The 14,612-nt window shown below is 39.2% G+C and overlaps 1 protein-coding gene across 1 annotated transcript in view; it reads right to left on the bottom strand.

Annotated features, from left to right (window-relative positions):
* ATP8B4 (ATPase phospholipid transporting 8B4 (putative)) overlaps positions 1-14,612 on the bottom strand; it is a 201,528-nt gene that overhangs the window by 118,467 nt on the left and 68,449 nt on the right. Inside the window, exon 7 of the mRNA XM_063090055.1 lies at positions 1,078-1,148. Coding sequence (XP_062946125.1) covers positions 1,078-1,148 — 71 coding nt within the window. The remainder of the gene's footprint in view (positions 1-1,077; positions 1,149-14,612) is intronic.

Here is a 14,612-nt window from a genome sequence, read left to right as displayed (position 1 = left end):
CGGTGAAGTTGCTGAGTTGTATGATAGTTGCATGTTTAGTTTTAAAGAAACTAACTGTTTTCCAGAGAAATAGCATTTTACATTCCCACCAGTAATGTATGAGTGATCCTGTTTATCCACATCCTTGCCAGAATTTGATGTTGTCACTATTTTTATTTCAGTCATTCTGATAGGTCTATAGTGATATCTCATTGTGGTTTTAACTTTAATTTACCTAATGGCTAAAGACATTGAACATCTTTTTATGTGCTTATTTGCCACCTGTATGACCACTTTGGTGAAATGTCTGTTTATGTTATTTGCCCATTTTCTAATTGGATTGTTTGGTTATTTTACTGTTGAGTTTTGAGAGTTTTTCTATATATTCAAGATACAAGTTCTTTGTCAGATAAATGGTTTGCAAATACTTTCTCCCAGTCTGTAGCTTACCTTTGCACCTTCTTAGCAAGGTCTTTTGTGGAGTAAAATCTTTAATTTGATGTAGTCCAGTTCATCAAATTTTCTTTTTATGGATCATGTTTTTGTGCCAAATCTAAGACTAGCTTCAGGTCTCAAAGATTTTCTCCTCCTTTTTTTTCTAAAAGTTTTATAGTTTTATGTTTTACATTTGAATTCAATTTCCTTAGTAGTTAAATGGCCATCCAAATTAACTATTTCTTGTTGGGTAAATAGTTTGTGTTTTTGAGGAAGTGGTCCATTTTATCTAGGTTGCCAAATTTATGTGTATACAGTTGTTTGAAGAATTTATTTATAATCTTTTTGATATATTCAGGACCTATAGTGAATTCCCAGAGTTTTAAAAATAAATTCAAGAGAAAAACAGTTTTCAAAATTACTGCAAAGGTTACAGGATAGCTCCTACAAATTGAATAAACTGTATTTATGGCATGCTGCAATAAAAATAAATTTTACTTAAAGAAAAAAAAATTACTGCAAAGTAATTAACAATGGACTTTGCAATTTACACTCCTGTGTCTCCCAAGAAAATAAAGAATAAGTTTTAAGTTAAGCCTTGTTTCTAAAGACATTACTTTTAAATTAAAAATCAACCTAATTAATCTAATTTTAATAACTTACCCATCGAGTTCAGCAGTTTCAATATAACAGAGACCATGTGGCTCACTACTTGATAGGAGAAGCAAATCAGCCTATTTAAAAAAAAAAAAATCATGACAAAAGAATACTTGAGAAGGGAAGATTGGTTGAAATAAAAGAAATTGGGAAAATTCAAAAACTGTGTAGCTTGTCTTTTTCAGAATAAATAATTCTATTCTGCTGTCCATTTAAGCTTTGGAAATCACCTATTACGATTCAGTTTTAGAATTCTAGTAGCTTTCTGTATTGGAAAACTATCTATTTATTTCAAAGTTTTAAATTTTATTTCAGAATAAGTGTTTTTATGAAATTCTGAAGGTTTTGAATGTCTAAAAAAAATTGACTTAAATTTTACCGTTTTAAGACATTTTCTAGGTATCTCTGAATGTATGGCTGGCATTCCAAATCTGTGAAATTTTCTTACCTTTGTGTTTTAAAATATTAGAATTGTCTTGTTTGTAAGTCCTAGATGTTAAATTTAGAATTGAATCACTCATTTTATTGTCTCAAGATTTTAAATTTCCAACTCAAAATAGGCTGTGCGTGGGTGTGGGTGTGTAGTTGTGTCTAAATTGGGATAAAACAGAACAGGAAAAAAAATTCAGTGACAGCCCCTAAAGGAATAAATGGTTTTGCATTATCAAGGCTCTCCCACAACTTTGAATGAAAGAGCCAGAGAAACTGTCGAGGCAGAAATTATTTTCTGACTTGTCACAGTGTGCGAAGGGAGCAAAACCATGGAGAGAACACGTCAAAAGTATATGCCACTTTTTATTCATCCTGATTAAAAGGGAAAAAAGTATTTTTTTTTAAATTCACCTTGATCTTACTCGCCCCATTTAAATTTCAATTTGTAAAGGCATTAAGGCACTACAGCTGCAGAGCTTAATGCTCTTTGGGCCTGTGCCTCTCCTCCCCTGAGCTTAAAATGCTCATTTTAAACCAAATCCAGAGTCCTCTAATTCTAGTCATTTGTGACTGAAAATAGTTATGACGTGTGGAGACAGACACCTATTTGTACCCAGCATCACTGTTCTTCAAAACTCTGCAAAGAAGGTCCAGCGTTGCTGTTTGACATTGAGCTCAGCTGTGTCGCCACTTCACTGTGGTAAACAAGGGGAAGAGTCACTGTCCACAGCTGGCTCAGAACACATTACTGAGGCACCACCCCCACCTGGCAGTCGAATTCTCTCCTAAGCAACAGCCCAACTTGCAGAGGCTGAACCTGAGAGTTATAGACCCATGGGTCCTGGGCTAACCGTTCCTGCTCTGTACTCTCTGGGAACCTGGGACTTCTACCTGCCTACCTTCTACCTTCCTGCCTCTTCCTGTCTCCCCCATTGTCACCTTTTTCTTTGATGTCCTCTGAACCTTCCTCCTGTTTTCCTGCTGCCTGATCTCTGTCGTCCTGCACTCCCCTCATTCATTCTCTGTTCTCCCTGCCCCACTGCTGAGCCTTCATATTGCCTTTTGCTAACTTCTCCTTTTGAGGTTTTTAAGTCATTATCGTTGAGGAGGGAGTGCAATGCATGATCAGCAGGAACATCCAGCAGAATAAGTGGCAAACTCACTCATCATCATGCATCCAGCCCCCTGATTTTCTGGAAAGGAAAGGGCAAGACAACTGCAGTAACAGCCCTGTCAGTCCCTTGTCACCCTTTGCCACAGGTGCTGGGACAGGAGTGGGCAATATATGGGTGTTGGGCCCACCAGCCCATGACTGTGTGAGTCTCAGATCAGGCCTCCTCAACCTGACCCTCCAGTTAATCTCAGAGAATGCAATTCCTAGTTGACCCAGAAACTTGTGTTCCAGTTTAAGGTGTCTGTCATACCAACAGCCGATATTTAGTGAGGGCTTACTATGTGTCCAGCACTATCCAAAGAGCTTCACATGCGATATTTACCTCTCACAAAAATCCTGTATTGTAGGTCCTGCTGTTATCCCCACCTTACAGATGAGCAAAATGAGGCCCAGAGAGGTTCAGTAACTCGCCCAAGGCCACATAGTTAGTAAGTGGGAGAGCCAGAATTTGAGTCCAGGAAGTATGAGGCATATACTGCAGGGGATTCTAAAAAGAGTAAAAACCTCTTTGCTTCGAGGATTTTATAGTTTAGTAAAGGCAGAATATGATAAGGTCCTATTAACAAAATGCTATGGGAGGAGCGCGAACAAGAAAGAGAGAACATTGAGTTGGTATTTGAGAAAGGGCATCATAGAAGACTCTAGAAGCAATAAAAGGCAGATTGCCCAGGCAGAGGCACAAGGCAGAGTAAAAAACAGGAAAGGATAAACACAATTATCTGAACCTACAGGTGGGCCAGGCGAAAGTGGTTAATTACGACCAGTAGCACCATCTATAGACCCCAACTTCTACTTTTTTATGTCAATTATGAGTCCCTTTTCCCCTTGCCCTGCCAGGAGGGACTTAGCTATGTCTCCCATGAAGGGAGGAGTGTTTTCCAACACAACACCCCTTCCCTCAGCAAAAGAAAGCCCAAGCACCTGCCTCATGGAAACCTGCAATGAATATTCCCATCAGAGGAAACTTGAAAACAATCCGTTGAACATCTTTGAGTCCTTAGAGTCAAAGACATTCTCCTCATAGCTTTATTAAGCATAATTAATGTATGTTGAGTTAAAGAACAAAGGAAGCAGAACCTAAAGCAATGATAAAATCTTGAAGTTGTATAATTCTTCAAGGATTTATAAAACACTCTCTCATAATTGTGTTCTTTTACTTTCTCAACAACCCTGTGAGTGGGTAATATTGTTCCCATTGTATGGATAAGGAACCTGGGGCGGTCATATCTGCTCAGCAATGAGGGAGAAATAAACTCCCCCAAACCTACCAGATGGACTAAACTAACTCAGGCAAAGTCGATGGCCTTTCCAAAGTCATGGTGACAGCATCATCACACCTAACTGAGGAATCCAAGGCTCCAAGAGATTCAACACCATACTCATTGACACACATAGTGTAAATCTCACAGCTGGGACTAGAATTCAGAACTTCTAATCCCAAAATGTACTCTTTCCTCTGGTGAACCACTGGAATACCACTATGAAAAACAAAGTGTCTCACTTTGTTTTATTTTGCTTTGTTAATGTTCAAAAACCAAAACTATGATGGTGAGAGAATATTGAAATAGCCGCTCCATAAGCTGATGGAAAGATACATTTATAGAAGTAATTTGAAAGCCATTTTTTATGATTTTATTTTGATTTTGGACTCATAATGCATGAGCCATTTTGGATTTTTAATTTTAGTGTTGAACCAAAAAAAAGGAAAAAGAAATATAATGTTGTAGACAATAAAGAAGATGAAGAGCGGCGCTGCAACTGAACAGCCTGAGGCGGCAGTGGCTGAGAACATGGAAGGCGACAAACCAGAGACAGAGAGTGAACACCCAACCTGGCACAACCCTGTGAGTGACCCCTGGCCCAGCTCTGTTTGGAGGGATTATGCCCACCCGGCTCCTGCCTGCATCACCAGGCCACTCACCGCCCCGGGGCCGCCTCCATTTTCCCAGGTGCGGGCAGCTCCACCCGGCCCGGCCATCACTGAGCCTTCCCACTTGCTTGGCCCAGTGCGGGGCTTTCTAGAGCCTGCGGGCCGGCCTCCCCTCCCACTCCCTCCACGGTTCTCTGGCAGGGCTGGTGGCGGGGGGCATCCCCGGCCAGTGTCGGGAGGGCAAGGAAGTACGGGCGGGCCGACTGTCACTCCCCCACACTCTGGACTCCGGCTCCCAGTAAACTTCCTGTTACTGGGAGGCAGATACCATCTCTGCAGCCACCAGTTCGGAAAAAAGCCTAACCAATTTCTGGTTGGGAATAGTGTGGTAGGAGAGTTCCCAGGTCCACTTGAACCTGCCGGAGAGCAGGCTGCAGGTGGGCGCTAGATTCGGTCTATGCTGGGGGAATACAAAGGTGAACAAGACCCAAGAAAGATCTACACAGTGCTACAAAGGCACCCAGAGAGACCGGTCATCTGTGCCTAGCAGAAACCTGGTAGACTTCCTGGGTGAGGCGGTACCGAGCAGGGTCTTGAAGGCCCAGCTGATAGAAGAGGGGCGCAGAAGACACGCCCCAGCCCAGCACAGTGCGCACAGAGTGGGGAGACGTGCGGCCAGGGAGGTGGACACTTGACAGAAACCACACACCCGGTGGGGTCACCACTGCATGATCCAACAGCCTGGGCCAGAGCACATGGAACAGGGAGAAGTCCTGCACAGGAAGTGAAAGATCAACAGAGATCACACACCCTGTGGTACGTGATCCACCAGCCCAGCAGAGTCCAAGCTGACCAGAAAGGTGGCTCCCCGGAGAAGCCCAAGACCCGAGGCAACCATACACACAAGGCACTAGAGGCCAACTGAGCAGTCACGGAGGGAACCATACAAAATTGGCAACCATAGCAACATCCTAGTTAGTCATTAGTCTCAAACCGGCGGTCTGGGAAACCCCCTGCCACAATGAATAAACACCAAAAAAAAGATACCAGAAATACAAAAAATCAAGAAAGTACACCACCACAAGTTAATAAATTTCAAACTCTAGATCCTATAGAACAAGAAGCCACTGAAATAACTGACAAGGAATTTCGAGTGATAATTCTAAGGAAACAGAATGAGATGCAAGAAAACTCAGCTAGACATCATGATGAAACGAGGAAAAGTATACAGGATCTGAAAGAGGAAATGTACAAGGAAATCAATGTCCTGAAAAAAAATGTAGCAGAACTTGCTGAACTGAAGAAGTTATTCAGCAAAATAAAAAACACAACGGAGAGTTTAACCAGCAGGCTTGTCGAAGTTGAAGACAGAACCTCTGAACTTGAAGATGGGCTGTTTGAAATAACACAAGCAGACAAAAAGAAAGAAAAAAGAATCAAGGACATTGAAGAAAATCTGAGAGAGATATCAAACAACCTCAAGCGCTCAAATATCCGAGTCATGGGTATTCCAGAAGGGGAGGAAAATGGAGATTCCATTGAAAACATATTCAACAAAATAGTGGCAGAAAACTTCCCAGGTATAGGAAAAATCACAGATCTTCAGATCCAGGAATCTCAACGATCTCCAAACGTATTCAACCCAAAAAGGCCTTCTCCAAGACATGTCATACTCAAATTGGCAAAACTCAGAGACAAAGAGAGAATCTTAAAAGCTGCAAGAGAGAAGCGTCAAATCACCTATAAGGGAGCCCCAATCAGGCTAACATCAGACTTTTCATCACAAACCCTAAAAGCTAGAAAGGAATGGGATGATATTTTCAAAATACTAAAAGACAAAGATTGCCAGCCAAGAATACTCTACCCTGCAAGTCTATCCTTCCAAAATGAAGGGCAAATAGTATATTTCTCAGAAAAACAAAAACTGCGGGAGTTCACTACCACACGACCACCCTTACAAGAAATCCTCAAGGGAGTACTGGGTTTGGTTCCTGAAAAATAACTACCACTGCCATAAAAACCCAAGAAAAATCAATAACCACTAGTATAATAAAAATGGCATCCATGAAGAAAAAACAAGCTAACAAAAACACTATCTACAACCTAAGGAACCAACAAACACAGAAACCAAACAGTAAATCAGAAAGCAAGGAACAAAAGACACCTAAGACAACCAAACAACCAATAAAATGCTAGGAATAAATCAACACCTTTCAATAACAACTCTTAATGTAAAAGGCTTGAATTCCCCAATCAAAAGACACAGACTGGCTGACTGGATCAAAAAGGAGGACCCAACTATATGCTGCCTACAAGAGACCCACCTCACCCATAAAGATTCACACAGACTAAGAGTGAAAGGATGGAAAAAGATTTACCATGCAAACAGAAAAGAAAAACGAGCTGGAGTAGCTATTCTTATATCTGACAAAATAGACTTTAAACTAAAAACCATAAAAAGAGACAATGAGGGACACTACTTAATGATAAAAGGACTGATCCATCAAGAAGACATAACAATCATAAATATGTACGCACCCAATGTTGGAGCAGCCTGATTTATAAAACAAACTCTATTAGACCTAAAGAAGGAAATAGACACTAATACCATAATAGCAGGGGACCTGAACACCCCACTGTCAATATTAGACAGATCATCTAGGCAAAGAATCAGCAGAGAAACACAAGATCTAAACAAGACTCTAGACCAATTGGAATTGGCAGATATCTACAGAACATTCTACCCAACAACCTCAGAATATTCATTCTTCTCATCAGCACATGGATCATTCTCTAGGATAGATCACATATTAGGTCACAAATCAAGTCTCAATAAATTCAAAAAAATTGGAATTATCCCATGTATCTTCTCAGACCACAATGGATTAAAACAAGAAATTAATAACAAACGAAACTCTGGAAACTATACAAACACATGGAAATTAAACAGCATTCTACTTAATGACATATGGGTCCAAGAAGAAATCAAGCAGGAAATCAAAAAATTTATTGAAACTAATGAAAACAATGATACACCATACCAAAACCTGTGGGATACTGCAAAAGCAGTATTGAAGGGAAAATTTATCGCATTAAACGCTCACTTCAGAAGAATGGAAAGATGGCAAGTGAACAACCTAACACTTCACCTTAAAGAACTAGAAAAACAAGAACAATCCAATCCTAAAGTTAGCAGACGGAAAGAAATCATTAAGATCAGAGCAGAACTGAATGAAATTGAAAACCAAAAAACAATTCAAAAGATCAACGAATCAAAAAGTTGGTTTTTTGAAAAGATAAATAAAATTGACAAACCATTAGCATGGCTAACAAAAAAAAGTAGAGAGAAGACTCAAATAACAAAAATTGGAAATGAAAACGGCGATATTACAACTGATTCATCTGAAATACAAGGAATCATTCGAGACTACTATAAACAACTATACGCCAACAAATTTGAAAATCTGGAGGAAATGGATAAATTTCTGGACACACACAAGCTCCCAAAACTGAACCATGAAGACGTAGAAAATTTGAACAGACCAATAACAATAAAGGAGATTGAAGCTGTTATCAGAAGGCTCCCAACAAAGAAAAGCCCAGGACCAGATGGATTCACAGCAGAATTTTACCAAACATTCAAACAGGAATTGACACCGATTCTTTACAAACTATTCCAAAAGATTGAAACGGACGCAAATCTCCCAAACTCATTCTATGAAGCAAACATCATCCTGATACCAAAACCAGGTAAAGATATAACCAAAAAAGAAAACTACAGGCCGATATCCTTGATGAATATAGATGCAAAAATCCTCACTAAAATACTAGCAAACAGAATACAGCAACACATACGAAAAATTATTCATCACGATCAAGTGGGATTCATTCCAGGGATGCAAGGTTGGTTCAACATACGCAAATCAATAAATGTGATACACCATATTAATAAACTCAAACACAAGGACCATATGATCATCTCTATAGATGCTGAAAAAGCATTTGATAAAGTTCAGCACTCATTCATGACAAAGACCCTCTATAAGTTAGGTATACAGGGAAAGTATCTCAACATAATTAAAGCCATATATGCCAAACCCACTGCCAATATCATCCTGAATGGGGAAAAGCTGAAAGCTTTTCCTTTAAGAACAGGAACTAGACAAGGATGCCCACTCTCACCACTCCTATTCAACAGAGTGTTGGAAGTACTAGCCAGAGCAATCAGAGAAGAGAAGGAAATAAAGGGCATCCAGATTGGAAAAGATGAAGTCAAACTGTCCCTGTTTGCAGATGACATGATCCTATATATCGAACAGCCTAAAACCTCTACAAAAATACTGTTGGAATTGATAAATGATTTCAGCACAGTAGCAGGATACAAAATCAACACACAAAACTCAGTAGCATTTCTTTTCTCCAATAGTGAACATGCAGAATGAGAAATCAAGAAAGCCTGCCCATTTACAATAGCCACCAAATAAATAAAATACTTAGGAATTGAGTTAACCAAGGAGGTGAAAAATCTCTATAATGAGAACTACAAACCACTGCTGAGAGAAATTAGAGAGGATACAAGAAGATGGAAAGATATCCCAGGCTCTTGGATTGGAAGAATCAACATAGTGAAAATGTCCATACTACCCAAAGTGATATACAAATTCAATGCAATCCCCATCAAAATTCCAAAGACATTTTTCTCAGAAATAGAAAAAACTATCCAGACATTTATATGGAACAATAAAAGACCACGCATAGCCAAAGCAATGTTCAGCAAAAAAAATAAAGCTGGAGGCATAACACTACCTGACTTTAAGCTATACTACAAAGCTATAATAACCAAAACAGTATGGTACTGGCATAAAAACAGACACACTAACCAATGGAATAGAATAGTGAATCCAGAAATCACCCACACACTTACTGCCATCTGATCTTTGACAAAGGCACCAAGCCTATTCACTGGTGAAGGGACTGCCTCTTCAGCAAATGGTGCTGGGATAACTGGATATCCATATGCAGGAGAATGAAACTAGATCCATACCTCTCACCGTATACTAAAATCAACTCAAAATGGATTAAGGATTTAAATATACACCCTGAAACAATAAAACTTCTTAAAGAAAACATAGGAGAAACACTTCAGGAAATAGGACTGGGCCCAGACTTCATGAATACGACCCCAAAAGCATGGGCAACCAAAGGAAAAATAAACAAACGGGATTATATCAAACTAAAAAGCTTCTGCACAGCAAAAGAAACAATTAACAGAGTTTAAAGACAACCAACAGAGTGGGAGAAAATATTTGCAAAATATGCATCTGACAAAGGATTAATATCCAGATATATAAGGAACTCAAACAACTTTACAAGAAGAAAACAAGCAACCCAATTAAAAAATGGGCAAAAGAGCTTAGTAGGCATTTCTCTAAGGAAGATATACAAATGGCCAACAGACATATGAAAAAATGCTCAACATCACTCAGCATCCAGGAAATGCAAATCAAAACCACACTGAGATACCATCTAACCCCAGTTAGGATGGCTAAAATCCAAAAGACTATGAACGATAAATGCTGGTGAGGTTGCGGAGAAAAAGGAACTCTCATACATTGTTGGTGGGACTGCAAAATGGTGCTGCCTCTATGGAAAATGGTATGGATTCCTCAAACAACTGCAGATAGATCTACCATACGACCCAGCTATCCCACTGTTGGGAATATACCCAGAGGAATGGAAATCATCAAGTCGAAGGTATACCTGTTCCCCAATGTTCATCGCAGCACTCTTTACAATAGCCAAGAGTTGGAACCAGCCCAAATGTCCATCATCAGATGAGTGGATACGGAAAATGTGGTACATCTACACAATGGAATACTACTCAGCTATAAAAACGAGTGAAATACTGCCATTTGCAATGACATGGATGGACCTCGAGAGAATTATATTAAGTGAAACAAGTCAGGCACAGAAAGAGAAATACCACATGTTCTCACTTATTGGTGGGAGCTAAAAATTAATATATAAATTCACACACACACACACACACACACACACACACACACACACACACACACAATGGGGGGGGGGAGAAGATATAACAACCACAATTACTTGAAGTTGATACGACAAACAAACAGAAAGGACATTGTTGGGGGGGGAGGGTGAAGGGAGGGAGGTTTTGGTGATGGGGAGCAATAATCAGCCACAATGTATATCGACAAAATAAAACTTAAAAAAATAATAATAATAATAAAATAAAAATAAAAAATAAAAAATAAAAAAATGTTAAAATCCAACAAGGGAAAAAAAAAAAAAAAGAAGAGAAGAGCTCTATGAGCGAGAATGGTTTCCATTTGTACAATTTTGATTTTTCAAGAATGTTGTATACATGGAATAATACAGTATGTGACCTCTGCACCTGGCTCCCAGGGTACAGGTTCTAGTGGTATCAGGAACTCTGCAGTGTGTTTTTCTAACAATTTACTTGGTTCTTCTAATGCAAGTCAATCTAATTGTCATATCTGAACTATATTTTGTGTTTTTCTTGGTCCCAAAATAAAACTAGGAGCTCTGGAAATTCAGCCCCAAAGTATTCTTGAATTAAAAAAAAACATGTGCCGAGAAAGGGGGGTTCTTTGCATGGGAAACAAAGGTGAATAACTTCTGAACATGCCAGTTAGTTGGGATTCTCAGGTGAGCTCCTCCCCTTGCTTAAAATTTACTGATAAACTGGCATAAAGTTGCAAATTCTGTTTGAATAGCTAGAGTTTATGCATCTCAATTGGATGCAACATTCTCTAATTATTTGACTTACAGCATCTAAGCCTGGAAACCCAGACGCAAGGCCATTAGGGTGACTGTTCTAGTGGAGTCAGGAACAGCAGATGGTAGAGGTTAAGAGTGAGGGCTCTGGAGCCAGACTGTCTGGATTTAAGTCCTGGCTCTCCCATTGGTAAGCTATTTGATAACACTGTGCCTCTGTTTTCTCATCTACAAAATGGGAACTATAATCATAGTACATAACCTTCTCTCATTAGACTAATGTGAGGAGTAAATGAGTTAATTCATATAAAGTGTTTATAGTATTGTCTGGTAGGTGCACATAGTCAATAAATGCTAGCTATTATTATCATTACTTTTACAACCTGGTTCTCCAAGATCTACCTCAGTGTAATAACTCCTAAGTGGATCTCTTTGAGAGACCTATGACTCCTGCTCCCCAAATATAAGATCTCTGACAGCCCCTGCTAGCTGATACCAAGGAGCAGGGAGGTATATTTAGTAGTCCTAAGTGATCACAGCAGTTCACCTAGAAAAATATTTGCTTGCCCTTGAAAATGGTTTTGTAGGTACTGAGTAACTAAACTCAGTATAAAAATTTGAGTAAGAGAAAAAAATTGAACAAAATTTGAATAAGAGGCACTGCAGGGTTTCGGGATTTGGGGAACTCCCTTCCTCTCTTATCCAAAGATTAAGCCAACAGACATATAGTTGGAGTCAAACAGAGAACAATGGAGACGAAAATATCATCTTTTGATTGATAAAGCTGTTGGAGACCAGGCTTTAGACCTGTGGACCAAATGGGCTTGCTAATACTTCACCCCCATTAGACAGACTCATTTAGCCATTGACACTGGAACCTCTTGGCTACCCTAACCCTCCCACCATCTCCACCAGGAGGGTTTGCAATTGATGGCATGTAAGACTGGGGCAGAATGTACTCTCTGCTCACAGGCAGAGCCCAAAGAGAAAAAGAAGGAAGGAGGCTCCAGTTCATGTACTCCACTCCCTGCCCCAAACTCACCAATCCAAAAAGTCACTTCTGGGAGACAGGAGAGAGCAAGGGAGTGGAAGACACTTAGATGTTATTTTGTGCTGTTCCTCCAAATGAAAACAGGAGGAGAGGAAACTAGGGAAGAATGGAAAATAAACATTCTCACCCCATCATGTAACCACAATCAAAGACCACATCTGCACTGTCTAATATGGTAGCCACAAGTCACACATAGCTATTAAAGTCTAAATTAATTAAAATTCAAAACTCAGTTCCTCAGTTGCACTACCACATTTCAATTTCTCAGTTGCCACATGGGGCTACTGGTTATCACATTGGACAGCCCAATATAGAACATTTTCTTCACTGCAAAAAAGTTCTACTGGACAGCACTGGGACACATGGATCACTGACTTCATGGGATTTGTCTAAATGCATGGTTCATTTTTAAACCAATGCTAATGAGGCACCCATGGGACTGATTTCCTTCTACCTGATACTTGCACTAATACTTGCCTTCTGTGTCTCATTCTGTCAAAGGTTTTATAATAGCCAATAGCAAGCAAGAATACATACCACCACATAGAAAATATACCTATATTAAAAGCAAAGACCAAGAGAAATACAAATTAGAATATCAAGGATAGAGCACAATTTGGAGCACAGATATGCTGCTCATGATGTCCTACAGAGTTTTAAAATATCAGACAGAGATTTGACTTCTGCTTTTCTGGACTCACTTCTAAGAATATGATAAATGAACCTACTAGAGTATAGTATTAGTGAGCAAGTGAGTCCAGTCTAATATGCATCCATGTTAGAGCATATTCATGTGCCTCTTAAAGTGCATTGTTTTTACTGCATACCTGAAGCAGAAACATACCTAGCATTGCCCCTGAAAATATTCAATTCTAAATAAAATTGTAGGTAAATGCATGACATGTTTTAATTTATGCTAATTCCTCTATAATATAGCATCATTTGGCATAAGGTAGTTGTCAAAAAATTTTGAATGTACATACCTTAGAATTTCACATATGCCAGTTAAACAAAAAAAGCTAAGGTTATCCACTTAGAAGCACCAAAACTCTTTCATATAATCATTTTTACTTGAGTAGAACAAAAATGGGTTACATGAAGCCTTTTCTTAAACAAAGAATCCTGAATATATGTAAGCTTTACCTAATTAGGGAATAGAGATCTGTTTACTTGTACCCCATCGATTCAGAACAGCCTGAATTTTGAAAATTTATATCCATTTTTTTTCTGTCTTCTTTCTTACAAAAGAGTGACATTTACTCATTCAACCAACATTTACTGCATACCCCCTACAATCCAACATGGCACGAGGTGCTAGAGACCAGGCACCTCAATATGCACTTTGCTTTCAAGACTCTCGTCGTCAGTTTCAGCTTAGAGAATCACACACAGCATGTAAGGGCTGGAAGGGATCTTTGAGATCATGCAGTAGTCCAGCACCCTGATCTGACACATGGAGACACCAAACACAAGAAGATAAAGCATTTGCCATCCCTGAAGAGATGGAGCAAAGACCCAGTTCTCACCCATTCCCCTCCAGTGCCCTCAAACTCTTCCTGCCTTGATGCCGCCTACAAGGGGTGTTCTCTTAACAGACACCACCTTCTAGTGTAATGTTCCTAAGCTTTAATGAACTGGTAAATAAGCCAGACAAGCACATTTAAATTGTGTCTAAAATAAAAGTGAATAGATTGTGAGAACCTAGCAGACTGTCCTATGTACAAGTAGCCCAAGCCACAGTGGACTTCAAGACCTCTGTTTTAACTGCCCTGATGCCTCTTTGCTTATTTTTGGTTCCTAGCTATTTTCCAAAGCATTAAGGTTGCCAGAGAAATAAGCACTTCTCTACTTAAAGTGTGAGCTCTTGTGAATGGCCTGTCCACTGAGTAGCCTCATTAGCGTGGGTTGTTCTGAAGAATTTAGTATACACAGATGGTACATTAAGGAAAGAAGACTGTTTTGAAAGTGAATATTTAGGAATCTTAACTGAGCTGTTGTTCTTGTAAGCAGATCTTGGGGCCATATTTTTTTCCCTATGATAAAATGTCTCAAATTTAATGAAGTATACAACTCGATACACAAAATTGCACTCAACCCAAAAATTTTCATAAGTAATCTAATATATATTTAACATAAATGCTACAGTAATTTGAATTTTTAATCTCTGATCTGGATAGCTTTTGTCACCCTAAATTTAATTTGAACTATAGTTAGTGGTGTATATTTTAATGATTGGGCCAAAACTTTGA

The sequence above is a fragment of the Cynocephalus volans genome, chromosome 3, assembly GCF_027409185.1.
Source record: "Cynocephalus volans isolate mCynVol1 chromosome 3, mCynVol1.pri, whole genome shotgun sequence".
Lineage (NCBI taxonomy): Eukaryota > Metazoa > Chordata > Mammalia > Dermoptera > Cynocephalidae > Cynocephalus > Cynocephalus volans.
Note: the sequence above shows the minus strand (reverse complement) of the source record. Positions and strands in the feature narration are given on the sequence as shown.